General features: G+C 39.6%; 1 protein-coding gene across 1 annotated transcript in view; it reads left to right on the top strand.

Moving 5' to 3' along the window:
* Positions 1-673: 673 nt before the first annotated feature.
* Positions 674-19,865, top strand: part of tox (thymocyte selection-associated high mobility group box) — a 52,910-nt gene continuing 33,718 nt past the window's right edge. The window contains 2 exon segments of the mRNA XM_028594349.1: positions 674-778; positions 19,523-19,588. Coding sequence (XP_028450150.1) covers positions 674-778; positions 19,523-19,588 — 171 coding nt within the window.

Below are 19,865 nucleotides of genomic sequence, written 5' to 3'. Positions count from 1 at the left end.
CTCATTTTTCACACAGACATGTGACAGACTATGAGCCTTTATTTTGTGATAAATTGCACATCCGGTTTTGTTCGGCTGACTTTTGCTAACTTGACGTAGCAGCTCTTTGTATGACTGGTCCGCGAGGCATCTCCGCACCGAGCACACGCGCGGCAGCAGCAGCAGCAGCATCGGAGGAAAATTAAAACGCAGAGTCCCAACCAGGGACAGACAGGGTCCAACAACGTCCCATGTCCGAACCAAACCCCGCCACCTAAAACGTTAAAAGGAGGGATAACGACGCTTTTTAAAGTGCACTATTGCCGGTTGTTTTTAACGCCAGGTATTGAAGAAGTGTGTTCACTGGGAAGTTTACTGACCTTACTTACAGCAGCAGCATGAAAGCCGGTGTGGACAGGAGAGCATCAATCTAAACTTCACTGACTCCATAAACTCGGTTTAGGTTTATTTCGCCGAACTATCTGCGTGAAACCTGCATTATTTTCCAAAACAAGCTTGCTTTTTTGGACCGTGGTTGTTTCTCTGTTTGGTCGCTGAGGGACTCGCCAAAACATAGAACTTTGTTAAAAAAAAAAAAAAAAAAACCCAATAAGGTTATCAGACATTCACAGAGATAAGAGAAGAAAGAAAGTCGAAGGGAAGGACAGACGGAGAAGTGGATGTATATTGAGCCATGGATGTAACAGTTTACCCGCCTCCTCCTCAGTCTCTGGCCGCGTCAGACCACACCAGGCTTGGGCAACTCTCCTACCCTGACCCGGCCTTTGGTACCAACAAGGTAAGCAAGGAAAGAAGGAACCTGCATAGGCTACTTCTGTTTCCTATTGTCTAGAGATGCATTTTTTTGTGTGTGATTACTTTAGCTATCATATCTCTCTGTGTATTCATGCTTCTTTCCCTGCCAATTAAGTGGTAATTAATTGCTTTATTATACATACTCCACTTATTAACGCAGCTATTGGAGGTAACTACACTCCAGTGTTACTTATTTATTTTGATCACATCCACTCACTGGATGATACAAAGGTTTTAATTTTACTCCCCGTTGGTCGTCAGTGATGTAATGAGACCTTTAATTAAAACTTCACCACTGGTAATTGAAAGGTAATTACGTTTAAATATGCACCGCATTACAAGAGTTAGGGTTAGAATGAAATACATGGCAAGTAAAAGTGTGAGGAACATACATTGTTAGATTTGGTATGCTTAAAATAGTTAATATTTACTGAAGTTGCTTACAGTGCCTCTCTCATTTCTATTTAGTGATACTTGAGGTTAATTGGTGTCTGGGAAGCTCTGCTGTCTTTCTTCCTCCAGAGCTAGGTCAAAGGTCAGGGTCAGATTCACGATAGATAGATAGATAGCTAGATAGATAGATAGATAGATAGATAGATAGATAGATAGATAGATAGATAGATAGATAGATAGATAGATTTTCAGAGTTAGGTGTCTGGGTACCTTAGGGCACACACAATACCAATGGGACCTGGCTCATATGACAGTGATTAATTGCTTAATTATTTAACTTGCTGCTGATGAGTGCAGCTATAAGGGTGAATTACAGATTATTAACCACTCTTCAATCTTAGCGCAATAAAATGAAACAGTCATTTGGTTGTTTGGTTGGAAAATGCAATTTCCTAATATTTAATATAGATAGATAAATAAATAAAAATACATTTCTATTATGCATAAATAACAATGTTAAAATATACTTTTGAATTTGAACTTGAATAAATGTCAAACTGTGGCAAGCTTAATTGACATGACATGCAAATATATTTGGGATGTTACCCGAATTAGCATCACGTAATAAAGTAAAAAGCTTTGCTGACTGTATACAATTCATGCTCGAATTTATCATGTACATCATTTTAGCACTGTGGGACCCAAACTGAGCCAATTGTTACTAATGTTCGCTGCTGACCCAAGGGTTATTAACATTTACAGTACTTGGGGGACCACTTTCTTCTATTTTGCTGGCTGTTTTTAAATTATAATCTATCTCTGTCATGGAGTTAGTGGATCAAATGATGTCAGAATATACTGTCATCACTGAGTGGCTGGTGTGCAATTTAATGATTGATTGCATTATTAACAGGCCGGTTTTCTGATCCTACGCTGCCTTCTCACATTTATTAACTCACAGCATCACTACACTACAGAGGAGCTGCTTTTCCTCTGTTGAACCCCTCAGCAACAACAGCGTGTTATTGTGTTTCCAAAAACTTTGCCTTAACCAGAGACGCTGGGTTCAAACCGTAGACTTTGAAAATAATGGACAAAGCTTCCGGGCCGGCAAAGTGAAGCCAATGCGGAAGTGCCTTAAACCTGCATTCTATCTAATATAGAAGTCTATGAGAAAATGACCCTACTTCTTGCTTTATTTAACATTTTTATAATGAGTTCATGGTCTCAATCACTGCTTCAAGTCTTCTTCAATACAGCATGATGTTCATTTAGTAAATGATGCTCCCATTTATTTTCAAATAGACGATAAAGCAGGGGATGCTTTAGGGGCGTGGCTTAGTCGCCTAGAAATGCATTATACAGCGTTCTGCTAACCAAGCTAGCTAGCTACCGCTACCTTTAGCTGGTAACTTGGGGGGAAGTTTGCCAGTTATCTGTTCTGCCGTACACGTTTATGAATGGCGCCAGTAGCCGGTGGTCTGCGTTTACCCGCCAGTAAATCTTCACTGGACGACTCCCTTCAGAAGGGTTGAAAATCCGCAACTTTCTCTCTTTACATTAGCGCATTGCAACCATAAACAGGCGTCATCCTCCCCAGCTCTACCCTCTCGCCGAAACATCTGGTTGCAGACCAATAGGTGACGTCACGGATGCTACGTCCACTAATTTTACAGTCTATGGTTCAAACTCTCTGCTAGAGAGCGCCTGCCTAAGTGCCACCACTGTCCTGACTTTGGTTCCATATTAAGTAGGCTACTCATTTTATGCATGTTTGGGGTATGTAGTTTGCTTTAATGTGTGCTGTTAATGTACACTCCTGTTTGTTACATGTGCAACTATCTCCATATACCTCCTTGAGTGGTCATTTCAGAATAAGAAAAGTCTGCTGTCTGCTTAACAGCTGTAACAAAACAAACATTGAGTGTAGATAGACAGCTCCAGAAAGATCTTGGATAATAAAATTTTTAATTTTGCCTTGGAAAAACATTTTGCTTTGTGAGATGTAATTGCAAGTGACATTCTGAAACAGCTTGATTGATGTCTGACGGAGAACCAATTATGATTTCTTGGATACTATATTATTGAAAAAAAAAACAGTACAGTATGGCAATTATTATATAGTAGATACTTGGAATTGGGAGCGTCTGATTTCAGTTTTGTAGCTGACTGGACCTCTGACCTCAAAATGTGCTGATTGGGCATGAACGGAATATCACATCAATGTCTTTATGAGCTATAGTTATTTACTGTTTTTTATTTAATTCTCAGTTAATCAAAATTTTAATTGTGATTACGATTTTGGCTCCTAATATTTACTAAAACAGATTTAGCGGAAGAAAATGATTATTTTGCACATTACGTTTTGCAAGTAAACTCATATTTTGTCTTGTGTTCTGAAAGAAAAAAGGGAAATTTCACAGTTCAAAGTGTTTCCACTGTTGATTTGTTGAACTGTTTCCCTGTTTTTTTAAGTACAATCATTGCAACATCTTTCCAAAAGACAATGAGTAATGGTGTTAAATAGTCGTGATTTCAATATTGACCAAAATAATCATGATTATGATTGTTTCCATAATCGAGCAGCCCTACTCTCAGTATTGTCTGTCGCGTTAAATGACTACACTCATTGTGCTGTATGCCATATCTGCTGCTTGGCAGAACAACAATTGCTTAGAAAAGCTCTGAATCTAACATAACGTGTAAGAAATGTTGTGCATACAGAATCCTACAGTATTGCATTGTGTTGCTGTCAGTGAGTATATTTGTTTCAGAGAGAGGGAGGAGAGATAGAAGATAGACGCTGTGGATGTAGAGAGTGAGCGAGCTGTGTGGTGTGGTTGGGGGTAGGGACTGAAGAGAGAAGGAGAGAGAAGAGGGTTGTTGGGGGTAGGGATGTTGTAGAAGAGAGAGAGAGAGAGGGAGACAGAGAGAGAGAGTGGGGGTGGGGCCACTAAGGTTTGTACTATATTTCTCTCTCTGTGTCTTTTTGATTCACGGCTGTGTTGGCCTGATAGAAGAGATCATATTACTGTGTGGGGGAACAGAGAGAGAGAAAGGCATAGCAGAGGAAAGAGAGAGAGAGAGAGAGAGAGAGAGAGAGAGAGAGAGAGAGAGAGAGACAGGAAGTAGGAGAGTAGAGTACAGAAGAAACTAAATGAGAGAAAAAAACAAAGAAGAGGAACAGAGAAGAGAGTGGTTGAGCGAAAAAGAGAGGCTGTGTGTGTATGTCCTACAGATGTGTTTATGTAAAGACATAAAACCAGTGGTGGGCTACATTTTCTGAACAATTACCTCCGAAAAAGCTATAACTTCACAACAAATGCCTCATTTCCATTGCATGGTCAGACTCGACTCAACTCACTTTCGGTATAGGCGCTTTTCTCTATTTCTTTTTCCACTGTGGATACTACCCCCTCAGTGTAGGTGTGATTCTCAGCTGTTCGCCATTGGGATGCTGCTTGAAATTGCCGTGACAGTCGCTGGATTCTTTTGTTCAGTTTTGCAGGCTGACAATTTTTTATTTTTTTATTTGTGCCGAGCGAATTAAAAGTTGTGGCTGCTATTGACGGTGGCTTGGCTATTTAAAAAAATAAATAAAAAGGGCAGGTTTGTGCGGGATGTCCCATGTCGTGCTAGTGACGACGATTCTCTCCAATCAGTGGTTTGCAGTGATTACCTCCACTTTCAAGTATCGGCTTAGCTTGCCTGCAACATTGACTGAGTGGTGGTGGTACCAAAACAAGTACCAAGTACCAGGTACTATCCACAACTTCTGCTAATAGAAAACTAAAAAAAGTTTTATTCAAAAAAGAGGCTATTCAGTCGGTGCCTAAAAGTATCAAAGTTCGGTACCCAGCCCTAGCTATAATACCTTGTACTATTGCCTAGTTTACTGCATCTGAAGGAAGCTTTAAGAAAGAGTAATACACCGTATTCAATCACTAAAGAAATGACATTATATACTACTGAAGTGCCACTTTTATGTGGTTATGACTCTAAGCTGAGCCTCCCAGACCAGACCCAGACAAAAACGTCATCGTCTAATCATAGTCTGAAGATGCTGGTAAACATGGGGACAGTTTTGTCATGCGACCACATGCTGTGTTTAATAAGCTGTGTAAATCTACAAATTATTATCAATGTATATATATATATATATATATTAGAGCCGGGACTTTAACGCGTTAATTAAGATGAATTAATTACAGACTTTAATGCGTTAAATAATTACACAAAAAATAACACGTTAAACATTTTTTACGCATTTTAATCACACTTATTTTTGCACCGCGGGACGTTTCTCACTGGATGAGTTTCGGCGGACCGATTATACTGGAGCACCAACTAGCGTTCATGACTTCAGACCTTTTATATATGTCAATGCTTCAGACAACAACAAACCACAGTGAACATGAGCGAAGAAGCTGACGAGACCGCTTTGGTTGGCTCCGTGGATGGGAAATTTTGTTATAAAAACCAAACGGATGGAAGCGTCGATTAGAGCATGGTTGTGTGCATGCTATGCAACAAGGAATTCGCATATCACCGCAGCACATCGAGCCTCAATGGTGCGTTCTTTTTGTCTTGTAATCGCGACTAGTAGCTCAAGTGTGACGTCACATCCATGTCGGAAAACGAGTAACCGCGGGGTTGCTGCATTCTTTTTGTCACACAATACTACGAGTCGGAGAAAAGATGGATTTTTGTAACATTTTTAGTAACATTTAGGATTCTATTCACCCAGTTATTGACATATTACACACATATATTTCACAGTTTGATACATGAAAATTACGTTTTGATTAACATTAACGTTCGGCTACTGCTCTGCTTTCTGCTCAAGACTCGGCTTAGGCCGTTGTTGTCATATAGTAACCAAGCGTCTCTAGCCAATTTCAGCTGCACAAGCTACAAAATAACTAATCAGGCGGTATTTAACTCCTAATAAGACTGTAGTTACATGCCTATAGGTAGCAGTATACAGCGCTATGTTTAACTCCTAATAAGACTGTAGAGACATGCCTATAGGTAGCAGTATACAGCACTATGTTTAACTCCTAATAAGACTGTAGAGACATGCCTATAGGTAGCAGTATACAGCGCTATGTTTAACTCCTAATAAGACTGTAGAGACATGCCTATAGGTAGCAGTATACAGTGCTATGTTTAACTCCTAATAAGACTGTAGAGACATGTCTATAGGTAGCAGTATACAGCACTATGTTTAACTCCTAATAAGACTGTAGAGACATGCCTATAGGTAGCAGTATACAGCGCTATGTTTAACTCCTAATAAGACTGTAGAGACATGCCTATAGGTAGCAGTATACAGTGCTATGTTTAACTCCTAATAAGACTGTAGAGACATGTCTATAGGTAGCAGTATACAGCACTATGTTTAACTCCTAATAAGACTGTAGAGACATGCCTATAGGTAGCAGTATGTTTGTTTAACTCCTAATAAGACTGTAGAGACATGCCTATAGGTAGCAGTATACAGTGCTATGTTTAACTCCTAATAAGACTGTAGAGACATGCCTATAGGTAGCAGTATACAGCGCTATGTTTAACTCCTAATAAGACTGTAGAGACATGCCTATAGGTAGCAGTATACAGTGCTATGTTTAACTCCTAATAAGACTGTAGAGACATGCCTATAGGTAGCAGTATACAGTGCTATGTGTACGACTTCTTCATTTGGTTACAACAAAGACAAAAGTGCTTAAAATTGTAGAAAACCACAATGTTTACTACGTGTGATGCACGACGTAGCCATCTTTGAAAGTGAACTCGGGGTCCTCTGAGTTCAGACGACTTGACGAGTTGTATATACGACCTCGGTGTCGTTCTTTTTGCAACTTCCGGTTCGTAACTCCGGAAAACAACTCGGAAATCGACTTCGGTGGACAAAAAGGACGCACCACAAGTATCACCTCGACGCAAAACATTTAGCAGCTAGCGTGGACGTTAGCCCGACTCCGAGTACAAGGACCCACACCCAACCTACACTCCACCAGATGACTGGTTTAAGGACCAGGGTAACTAAGTCTGAATGTACTTGAAAATATTGTGTTTTACTTAAAAAACATAGTTTACAGAAGGTCTACCTACCTATAGGCTACCTGAATTTCTGAAATGTACTATATTTCTAAATATGCTATTGCTACACTTAATGGCAAAAATTGCACTGGTCTGCTGGACTTGGTTGAACAAAAATAAACAATATTGTGTTGCTTAAGCTTATGTATTCAGTCATTATTCAATGGTATACTAAAAATCCATTTGAAAAAAATTACTTCTCACTGTTCTCAGGTCAAATATTTATGGAATTAAAATGCGATTAATTTAGATTAATTAATTACAAAGCCTGTTATTAATTAGATTAATTTTTTTAATCGAGTCCCGGCCCTAATATATATATTTCTAAAAATGAATCTCTTAGTGATCTTTTAACATGTATGCAATCTTAAAATCATAAATAAAGTGTCAGACTCAGTGTTGTGATGCACATGCCCAGTTAAGTCACATGGAGGGCTGGTTGGATGAACTGAAGTGAGTGAGCCCCACTGAGCTCTGATTGGACGACAATGCTCATAATGACTCTTCACAGATGTGAATAGGAGCAATTCATTTGATACAGAAGTTAATTGATTGTAACATTGCAATATCATGAGGTGACTTTAGCATCTGTATGAAATTACGCAAGTATTTTAGGTGGAACAGTTTAAATACATAACTATTGAATTAAACCTTGTGAAAGAAAGAACAGAAAGCAAAAAGAAGAGAGGTGAGATGAATCAGGGAGTGTAGTTGAGGAAGGGAAATATACAAGAGGGACAGCGAGAGAGCTAGAGAGAGAGAGAGAGAGAGAGAGAAAGAGGGCCTAATGTAAACATGATGATTGTGAAAGCTGGGAGAGGTATTTCTAAAGCAAATAGAGAGGAAGAGGGAGCAGGGAGGAACAAAGTAGGCCTTAGTAAAGAACAGGAAATATAGATTGAAGGAGAGCAGCAAGAAAGTAGTCAGGGGACAGGATGAGATTTAGAAAAATGTACTCAAAACTTGGTAGAGGCGTTACAGCAGGTCTAAAGGACAGTCACACAGTCATCTGAAGTCACGATTTCTTTTCAAATCATGCAAATAATTGTATTAGTTCAGCAGCATGGTGTTTAAACTACACTCAGATATGTGGCTCTGTAGCTGAAATGATGCTGGTTTCAGCTGTTTCAGTGTCCCATTGTCCCTCTGAAGTTTGGCGCTGTTCATTTTCCATGGGACACTAGTGAATCGCCTCTTAAAGTGTTATAGGATGGCAGGCAGGATATGGGACTACTTAGCAACACAAAAAAGGTAGGGGTTGAAAGTAAGGAAACCTTAACTTCATGCAAATGGATTCAGTATTTACTATTTACCTGCCATCTCCATAGTTACATTAGCCTGGCTCCGCCCTCCTACGTACTTCTGCTCAATTTTCATTTCCCTTCAGTACTCCGTCTGGGTTTGCGGTATATTCTTGGTTTTTCTCCGGCCATATCATTCCATTCAGCGAACAGAGGGAGTGGCTGAGAACGATAACGTTGAGGTTGTGCGCTTGTTTGAGTTGTAGTTCCGTAATGGTGGCGGAGAAAGATGCGAGCGAAGCCATTTGGTCCGTTGTGGCAACGCCACCGAATATCCAGAAGTTAAAGCCCGAGCAAGACCAATCTTTGCTGAGTTGTGTTGGTCTGTCCTCCCCACGGGGTTTGGGAAAAGTTTGATTTTCCAGCTCGCTCCGTTAGTGGTGAAGGAGTTAGCTAAGGTGAATGCTAGCGACGCTAAGCCGATTGAAACGTTAGCGATTGGTTATGGCAGATCCAGAGTGGCTCTGGGCAGATCCAATAGTTTTAAGCCAGCCTTCAAGGAAGCTAACACTTGTTACTACTTTGACCAGACTCTCTGTACAAATGAAATGTACCAGAGTGGTGGGACCAGGCTATAGTTACATGCCGAAAACTGACAAAGGGAAATGTAATGCAATGGTGTGACAGGAAGTGTAGTCTACCCTAAAAGGAGAAGATTACGCCTTTGTCACAGAAGAAATTCATACATAAAATGATAGCAAATTTCTATTTAGATGCTTCAGTTTCAGAGTCCTGGTATTGTTCACGCTGGTAAACAGTGCTGCTTAAGAAAGTCAGTTTCGCGGCACTGTTTAGATGCGCATAAAACACATCTGGGATTGTGTGTGTGTGTGTGTGTGTGTGTGTGTGTCAAACTCCGACAAACAGCAGAGGACAGAAGCAGGGCGCCCGTAAATTACACCAAAACACGGTAGAGACTCAGCATAGTTTTTTATTACGTGACTACTTTGGTACAGACATTACCTGCATTTGGGAAAGTGTTTGTTCAGTATTTGTACAGTTTATTACAGAAGTTTATTAAAGGTTTCCTTATTTTTGTAACGACAACATTTTAACCAAAGTTATTGGTGGTCGAAATGCTACCTCAGCCCACAGCAAGAGGCCTTTGTCTGTCTCCGACACTTACCCACTGCTAGCACCAGCTCTACTCGGCTCGGCTCGACTCGATCGCGGTGCCCTGTCCTCCTTTTTCCATTGAAGATTTAGTACCGCCTCATGTGTGAGGCGAGCGCGGCTGGTTGTCATAGTGCCGCCGCAGGAAACTGCCGTGACCTAACACGACACACACACACACACACACACACAACGTCGTTGTGTTGTTGTTGCCACAGCCAGAAGACGCGTTTTGTTTCAAAAGAAGCTGGAGGCAGCAAAAAAAAAAATAATTTAAAAACGGTGGGTTTGTTCACTACACCCCCGTCTGTCGCTAGCAATGATGACGCAGTGATTAGTGACGATTCTCTCCGACCAATCAGTAGACTGTGGGTTTTCACGTCACCTTTTGGTATCGCCTCAGCTCGCTTGGAACCTCGATGGAGGTGATACTTAAAAAAAAAGTACCTGGGTTGGCAGGTACCAGGGACTTTTTTTCATAATGGAAAACCAAAAAAGGCGAGTACAGTCGAGGCGAGTCGAGCAGGTACCACGTAATGGAAAAACGGCATTAGTCTGTGACACACTACTGTCGGTAGGGATGTGCTCTATTGAAGAAATTCTTAGTCGACTAACACTCATTCAATTGTATCAACTAATCGATTAGTTGATTTAATCGACAGATCTGTAAATCTGAGTTTCTCCGCAAAGAGTCGTGCAAAAGCACCACTTTAATTCTTGTGTTTACCAGAGATGTGCTCGTATGTTTCTTGGAAAGAAGTCATTCAGCATGAAAAAAAGCATCAAACATGACTAATCGACTAAAGAAATCTAAGTTGACTAAGACCAAAACAACCGATTAGTCGACTAATCGACTAAGAGTAAAATAATAGAAAAGAAAGGTTCTATTGAAGCCTCTGCCCATTCCTTTGCTGTCGTTGGAAACACTCCTGAAACACTGCTGCTGTTCATATAGCGTTTTCTATAAACCGTCCTCCACCCCAGCATCCACTGTAAGCTCTGATTCTACGTCACCTTGGATGATTACCTGCGGGCTACACTCAGTGTTCATGTAATAATAAATCTGCCCCACACTGTCATTTGGCTGACTGCTTACTGTATATCATGATCACTGGCAAGTAGCCACGGCTTTAACAGGATGATCCGCTCGGGTATGAAAAATAATGCACCCTACAATAAACCCTCACAGCAATACTACCATTTTTAAAGAACAATTTTTGTCAGTCAGGATTACAAAAATGTATGACAGTGGATTTGTCAGTACATTTAAAATGGCCTGTAATGTATCAACGACGCAATCAGCTTGTCTGCTTGAACGCTTCTCCTGATGCTATATCTGCAGATCGCGATTCCGATTTTCGAATGTAATTGAGATTTTTTTATTTTGTATTTTATTTATTACTTGTGTTCAAAAGATTGTGAAAGTGCACTACAGCAGTGTATCTTGTTTTTGTTTATTATTTAATACTATTTAAACATTTGAATACATCTGTTATATTATTTATTTTAAGGGGAATTCAAAAAGGGGAAAGAATTTTGACAGTTCAAGGTGTTTTCACTGTTGATTTGTCTTTCAGTGTTAAGTTCAGTAAATGCCACATCTTTCCAAAAGTCAACGAGTAATCGTCAATAATCGTGATTTCAATATCAACCAAACTTATTTTTTCCATAATCGAGCAGCCCTACTCTCAGCTATTTAAAAAAAGATATGAAGTAGCCTCCATCAATAGTATCTTATCTTATCCTTTGGCCCCTTCCTGGTGTATTTTTTCTCTGTATCACGTACTCCCATTGTCCCCTCCTACAGTTTTCTAACCAGCCAAAGTGTCGGCATCTCATCTAATTATCTATCGGAACACAACCAGTCAATCTGTTTGTCCGTCTGTCCATGTTGGCTGAACAACTTGCCCCCCCCCCCCACACACACACACACTCTCCCCTCCCCTTAAGCTCGCTGATGATTGGGTGACTTTCAGCACTGTTGCTTGTTTTTCGGTGTATCTGAAAGCGTTTCAGTTGGTTGAATCATGGGGACGGAGCGATGAGGGACTCCTGGTTGGTGGAGGGATGCCAAATGGAACAGATGGGCGGAGATAGAGCGCTGTCAGGAGAGACTAATTATCAGGATTTCGTTTCCAAAACAAACATATTGCAATCAAATCACATACTGCAATCATTGCTGCATTGTTCTCTGTTTGTGTGTGTGTGTGTGTACTGTATTAGTGACAATAACTTGGATCAATTAACTTGTGGTGGAAGAGATTGGATCAGTTCCTGAGGAATTATTCAGGAGTTGTTGCGGCCCATTTTTCTTTAGCACTCCGCTTTTGGTCACGATCATAAAATGATAAGAGGTGGTGTAATGCTAATTACTGTGGCTAGATTCAAATAAATAAGTCACATTTGAAAGGCCCCCAATATAATCCTACCTGTTCTGCTCCGCTTCTGGGCAAGTTTCAGTCACAAAAATGTTACTCAAGAGTAAAAAGAAGAACTTTGTCGTATTAGGGGGACCAGAAACACTTTAAACTGTGGTTTGACATGAAGTTAGAAGCCAAAAAACATCTTGCTTACGCAGTCCAGTCCTTAAGCGCACTCCATCACCAAGTACTTGTCAAATAGCTTCTGAACCCTCCTCCCTCCACACCTTTTAGATGTCAGAATTTGGGGGACTGTCTGTAATTTTACCAAACCAGCAATCCCATATCCACACCCACTTCACTCATTGATTGGCTCGCTGTGAGGTAGAGGGTGACACGTGTTCGAGTGGATTTTCACTCCTGTCCCATCCAACTCCCGCTCCTGTGAAAATAGGATTTCTCCTTATTAGAACTGCATCTAAAAACGGACGTTTTTCAGTCAGTGGCAAAGGTGAAGTAAATCAATCGACCTCAGCTTAGTACTTTTTCTAAAACAAATTCACTAGAAAATGAAGCAACTCCTCATTATTCACTGGTGGATAGAACATATTTCAGAAACTCCATAGACAGTTTTGCACACGGAGATCCATTCTGATTTTATAATTTAATCAGGCATAGTTCACAAATATTTTAATGAAAACCCTATCTGTCTTAAGTGGAAGCATTCTTGCGCATTTGTAAGAGATACACACACAAAGTGTTACCCCACACACACACACACACACACACCATACACCACAATCCACACTACTCAGGGTAGACACAGTTTAGCCAATAAAACTTATATTGTTTATATTGTTGTCATGGTGACACAGATAAGACAGATAAACAGTTGCTGAACTACCACAGCTGTGTGAATCTCCCTCTTCTCTCTCTCTCTCTCCCTCTCTCTCTCACACACACACACACACACACACACACACACACACAGAGTTGCCCATTAGTCTTCCTCTCTCTTTCTCCATCTATCTCTCACTCTACAGACTTGATTTATGTTCCCTGAGGCCGTTTAGACCAGTCATAGTTTCAAATGCCACCCAAACCCAAAAGTGATAAAAATGGTCTCCAGCAATTTAACTGTCTTTTTTGACACATTTACACAAAGATAGCCTCACAACCCAATTTCTAACCATCCAACACTCTGTGTGTATGCTATTATTCTGTCTGAGTTAAAGTTGAATCAGATTCACCATTTTACACTTTAAAATCAATTCCTTTCAACAGTGAGGTCAGATAAGTGCTCTCTTTTCATTATTTTTCAGTATCTCACCTCAGTGTCAGAATTCTTTCACTTAATAGAAAGATTTTGGGTCTGAAGAAAAAGGTGTAAAATCACACTCATCCAGTTCACATCTTACCCCCTAAACTCACTTTCTCTCTTTACCTGTTTCTCCATCTCCTTATCTTATCCTTTACATTTAATTCCTCCCAACCTCTCCCTCTTTCTCTTCCTCACGCTGCTCCCTTTTTCCTCAATACACTCTATTTCTCTCTTTTCCTTTGTCCTTGTCTGTCATCCTAATAGTCTCTCTCTCTCCCCCTTTCTCCCCCTTCCTCCGACCCTGACCCACTTAGCTGGCTGCTTGTTATTCAAACCATTGCTTTACACACACACACACACACACACACACACACACACACACACACACACACACACACACACACACACACACACACACACACACACACACACACACACATACAGCAGCAGCAGAGATGAGAGAGTGAGAGACAGAGGCATAAAGGGGAGAGAGAGAGAGAGAGAGAAAGAGAGAGAGTAATTTGGTTTGACTACATATCTTGCTATCCTCTTCAGTTCTCTCACTGTAAGGTTGGCAATACACACACACAACACGTTACAGCATGATTATTTTCATTGTTGACTAGTCTGCCGAATATTTTATCAAATTAATTGATTAGTCATTTAGTCTCTCAACTATTCAATTTACTGTCATATGACAAAGAAAAGTAGCAAATCTTGACAAGAAGCTGACACCAGAGAACGTTTGGCAGTTATATTTATTATATATAATATTATTATTAGTCAGTTATTTTTTGGACCTACTGAACTGAGCCTGGCTGTGACTTAGATGATCTTATTTCTCTGTGATGGAAAATATGACAGCAGTGTTTTTGGGTGTTAAAAGCATATTCAAATTTACAAGGTGGTAAAAACAGTAAATATTACAAAGATTGTTTTTTTTTTAGAAACCACCTCATCTGTTTAACAAACGCCAACCCAAAGAAGATCACAGGATATGAAACAGGCATGCATCGCGCCAGAGCCCATGCAGCATTACACATGTCCAAACTGTAAGAGAAAAGCCAGAAGCTGCCCTGCTAACTGCTGATGGTGGCTCACAGTTCTCTTACAACATGCTCCCCAATGTCTGACACTATGATTGAGGTTTTTGTTTGTTTGTGATGAGTACATATTTGTGTGTGCATTATACTGTATGTATAGTACAGATAGCTGTGGCTTTAAAAAAAAAAAAAAAAAAAAATCTGTGACTGTGTCCGTTGTAATTCTCGATGTTAAAAATCAGATGGAAATTGGATTTAAGGAAATCTTTACTGCCAAAGTTTAGATGAAAATAACTTAAACAAATAATATTGTGTTCTACTTATATTGACACTGGTGATGGATCCAAGAGTGTTGTGGCAAGATAACCTGCGTTACTGTTTGCTGTACACCAGGGCTGCAACTGACAACTATTTTAAATATGGATTCATCTGCCAGTTATTTCCATGATTTATTGTTTTGAAATGTAAGAAAATAGTGAAAAATGTTAGAATTCCCCACATCTCAAGAAGGTAAAATGGTCAGATAAAAAAAAGATAGAAAATATATATAAATAGTTCATTGTCAATACACAAATTGACATTTAGGAAGCTGTAACCAGCAAATCTACTGTAAACTTCAGTGGCCAGTGTCGTGTTCCAGTAGGAATCAGAACAACCTTATAGATGCATGGCAACATAAAATCTTGGTGAAAGTATTTTTCAATGGATTTTGCATCTTCTAATCAAATTATATGACATGGATAACTAAACCGGACTTGAACCATTTGCTATATGGCAAACCAGCTGTGACTCACATAATGTACAATTAAACCAGAAACCAGTGGTGTTTCACAGCACATCAAAAACTGATGCAGCGTTTTGCCATCAAGCATTATTGTTGTTAATGAGCAGTTCAAGACAGTTTTGGTTGAAATTGCACGATCCCAATCCCACTCCCAGTTGCATCCCGAATGTCGAGTGTTGCGAGTCCAGTCATAAATGAAGCTTACATCCGCTGAGATCCCTCCTCTGTTTGTCCTTCTGTCCCTCCCAGGACTGATGAAGAGTGTAATAGGTTCCAGTCTGCCTCTCACACTGAGCGCTTGCTGAAAATAAATCATCACTCTCTCTCTCTTATGGCTTTTTTCTCTGTCCTCTGTCCCTCTTATCTCTTCTCTTCTGATAGTTCTTACTGTAGCTCGAGAGCTGTATTTGTCCAGGGGATAGCAGAAACACATTAGCCACTTAGCTTACCATCTACAAATGACTCTATTTTGTAGCCTGATTCAGTTTAAGTTAACATTTGTCAGCATATTCGGCAATATGTATCAATTTCAAATAGTTCTAAAAAAGAATTTTGTGTGTTTTTATGTTTTTTATTTACAGTTATTGATGCTGAGAATAAAACCACAGAACTGGACTTGATCTTTTATCTACAGTCTTTGGCCGACAACATCAGGCTGACGTTAGAGATATAAACGTAGGCAGGTTACGCGGGTTTAGGTAAGGGTAGGGGCAGGTGGTCACACTGAAATGTGCTGGTGTGAGGGATAATACATACTGTAGGGCTAAATGGATACATGCAGCACATAAGGTGGCAGCTATGATATCTGAATCTATCAGCTGATCTCCAAACAGTGACTGGTAGTGCGACAGGTAGCTGATCCGTTGGGATGATGTGTATTACACGTAAGGTGAAACAAGTTACTTTCAAGCAGGCAGCACTATAAACATGTTAAACAGCTGTATTTTCGGATACATGTAATGTATGGAGATTACATTTGTAATTCAAATCTCCTCCTCCGCTCTCACCATTCTTCTTACTGCTCTTATTGTTTCATATGTGTATATGGTTCATGTAAAGCATCAAAATATAACAGTTTATTCTATAAGCCACACACACTTGTTTTAGCTTTCTGTTGACTCTGTAAACCGATACCTCATTTGCATAATACCCAACAGCTGGCGAAGGGATAGGGCAGTTACACCTGTCTGTCCACCTGTGTTTGTATTTGTGTGTGTGTGTGTGTGTGTGTGTGTGTGTGTGTGTGTGTGTGTGTGTGTGTGTGTGTGTGTGTGTGTGTGTGTGTGTGTGTGTGTGTACATGGCAGTGCTTTGCTTCTACCCACCTGTTCAAATTTTCTTCTATGTGTTTTTCAACCAAGACAATGATTGTGTACCTTGGATACCATGAGTTATTTGAATATGTTTGCTGGTTTGGTTTCCTGGTGTGGGATGTATGGTTTGACCAGAAATAAAGGGGATACTGTATACATATATATATATATATACATATATATATGGTTACTGCAGCTGATACTACAGTTTTCAGATTGAAGTTACCAATAGCAGTGCCGGTGTTCATCACCTTTAATTTGACTATTGCTATAACAATTAGTTTAGCTTAGTTTAGAAATGTTATTGCCCTCGGAGAGGCAATTAGTAGAACAGTACATACACATAGACAGGTCACAACCAAACTACACAGAACTAACGGCAACAACCCGCTGCCATCCCAGCATCCTGAAAGGGGATTAAAAGGTGTTTCAAACTAATGGTAGTCTAGAAAAGAGACAGTGGTTTGCATGAACAAGAGGTCTGTGTTAACTTTATCTCAACTGGTGCCGTACATATTGAAGCACTCCACTTCAGATTCAAGATGTAGAACATATGCAATAGTAGAACAGCTGCTATGTTTTGTCGATTAATCATTCGCTTGATCGACAGAGAAGTAACCAGCAACTATTTTGATAATCGATTGTAAAACCCAGAGAGGGGTTTCACAGTCCCTTATAGATAAAGAGATACCAGTGAGGCCCACTGGTATCTCTTTATCTAAAAGGCTCTTATTGGGAAACTACCACAGTATCAGAACCTCTCTGTTACTCACAGGGACATTATCAGACTCGTTCTGCTCATGTTCCACAAGCTCTGAACTTGGACAAACTGCTTTTAACTTTAGTGCGTCTGACTCCTGGAATAAATTACAGCGCTTTCTTAAAATGACGTCACATGTGTCTTTTGTACAATTTAGGAATAAACTTGAAAACTTCTACTTGTACTTGCTTTACATAATTTTTTCTTCTTCTTTTGTATCCTAATATATTTATCAAATTTTATTTATCAATTTTTCAATTCAGAAAGTTGTATTTTCTTTTTATCTTTCTTATGATGGTGTATTCTCTTCTGTGTTGTTGTTTTGTTGTTGTCTTCGTAATTACTCAATGCCATTGTAAATGAGGGTTGCCCCTCAATGATCTTTTGAGTTTAAATAAAGGTTGAATGAAGCAGAGATAAGTACTCAATAGTTTCACCTTCTTAACTATGAAGATGTAATGCTCTTCTTTTTGCCATGATAGTAAACTGAATATGGTTTGAGGCTGTTGGTTTGATAATTCAAGTAATTTTGTAGGCCCATCATCATGGGCTGTTGGATAACAGAATCTTTCACTATTTTCTGACATTTCACAATCAAATGATTCATAGATAATTTGAGACAATAATTGGCTAACTAATCAAATATGAAAGCACTTATTAGTTGCAGCTCCAAACATATGTGTCTGCATTTGGATGTAACAGGACTCATTAGTTGTTGTACATTTTCATATATTTTATCACTGTGCTTTAGGTCGTAAGTAACAATTATTATCTTGATGAATTATTTTGTTAATCAGTTGTCTCTGTATGTCAAAACATCATGCCAAATGTTCAGCACCAGTTATCAGCCCAAAGTAATGTCTTGAAATTGCTCATATGAGATAATTCAGTAGCCTAATCTTTTCAGCATAACTTAAATGTTGCCCAACCTGAATGGGATGCATGTTTCAATGTTAAGCTAGGTCTTCACACACTGGGCTTCTCCCTGACTCACACAGTGAGAGAAATGAAGAGGAGACAACACTTTGGATTGGAGATGGGTCATCATGACGAGCTCCCTTTTATAGTACAAGTACAGTATACGAGTTGACCAGCTAAAAACATCTTGCATTAGCCTGTGTCAACATAGCAAAGTTAGTGTTTGAAAGAGAACTGTGCCAAAAGCAATGTGTGAAAACAAACCTGCAAAAGTTAGAAACACTGAAATGATCTCTTCTTCCTACTGGGGGCTAAAACGTGGCCTAAGACTACTGACATTTCTTTAGAGTTAGCAGCTTTTAAAGGCAGACTGACCAGCTACAAACAGTATATTCAATGGTAGGAAACATCTACCATACATTATTGTCTTCAAGTGAAATTAAAATTAATGATTAACTAAAATGTGTTTCCTGACAGTATATATTGTAACAGTGCACAAAAAGTAACCTTTATCATATCAGAAACGGGCTGCTCAAAGTGAGCATGTGATATGGTGATATCAGAAGCTGTCTTTTGGGTACCTATGGCATGCACAAGGACATTCAAACTTTTTTATCAACGGCTGTCTGTCTGTAGTGTAGTGTAATGTAATGTATATTGTCATAGTATACAGTTTATGCTGATAGTATACAAGACCGCAAGATCATTTTCTGTAATGGACAGGAAATTATGTCAACAGGAAATTATGTCACTGATTGTTGTCAATCACACTGTAATTTTGGAATGTTACTGTCATTTAACAATAGTGTATCAACAACAGCACAATCAAAAATTAGGATTTACTGTAATATATATACTGACAATTTGGGATTGGTTTATGGAGTGGGAAGTGGGAAGGGTTTTAGAGGAAAAGCAAGACATTACACCTGGCTACTAAGCAAATGTGGATCCTGATGTCTGAGATTCTATTGATTCTGTTAATCTTGAATTGTTTGCTTTACAGGCAGTTACCATAAAATGACCTTATTTCAGCCTATGTGTGATGGAGATGGACAAAAAGTCTGTTCACAAGAGACATTGTTTCTGGAAATGAGGGCCAGACCTTTAACAGCCACTTATCACTTAGGTCACAAACAGGGTTTTCAATATCTCAAAAGAGATGGCATACAGATAGAGGACTAATAGTTCATACTGGCTGCTACCCTGTAATCTGTTACCTCCATCTTCACTTCGCCTTGTCTCCTTGCTGGCTGTTCTCTGTTTGCTGTGTGTGATTATAGTATGTTGACATTGTTGCTCTTGCATTTTTGTTCTCTCCAGCTGGATGGGGACACCATGTTCCTGGGTATGCCAGAAGCAGGCCTTGACTTTGCCTCAACTAATCAGGTTAGTGTGTGTGTGTGTGTATATGTGTGTGAATGTGTGTGTGTTAAGCTGTTTTCTAAATGGAACTAATTACATGTAAAGGTGTTGAAACATTTCCAGACTGAACTGGATGTGCTTCACACGCGCAGATATTACTCTTTGCGCACCAATTCAACAATCGAGAGTTGTACAGGCAGCTGCGAGTGTGAAAACAAAACATAGGGAGAGGGAAAGAATTGCACCTGCGCGTTAGGGCTGTCCCAAACGATTATTTTTTAAACGATTAATCTAGTGATTA

Source organism: Perca flavescens, chromosome 12, assembly GCF_004354835.1.
Source record: "Perca flavescens isolate YP-PL-M2 chromosome 12, PFLA_1.0, whole genome shotgun sequence".
In the NCBI taxonomy this organism is placed as follows: domain Eukaryota; kingdom Metazoa; phylum Chordata; class Actinopteri; order Perciformes; family Percidae; genus Perca; species Perca flavescens.
This window is presented reverse-complemented; position numbering and strand designations above follow the sequence as displayed.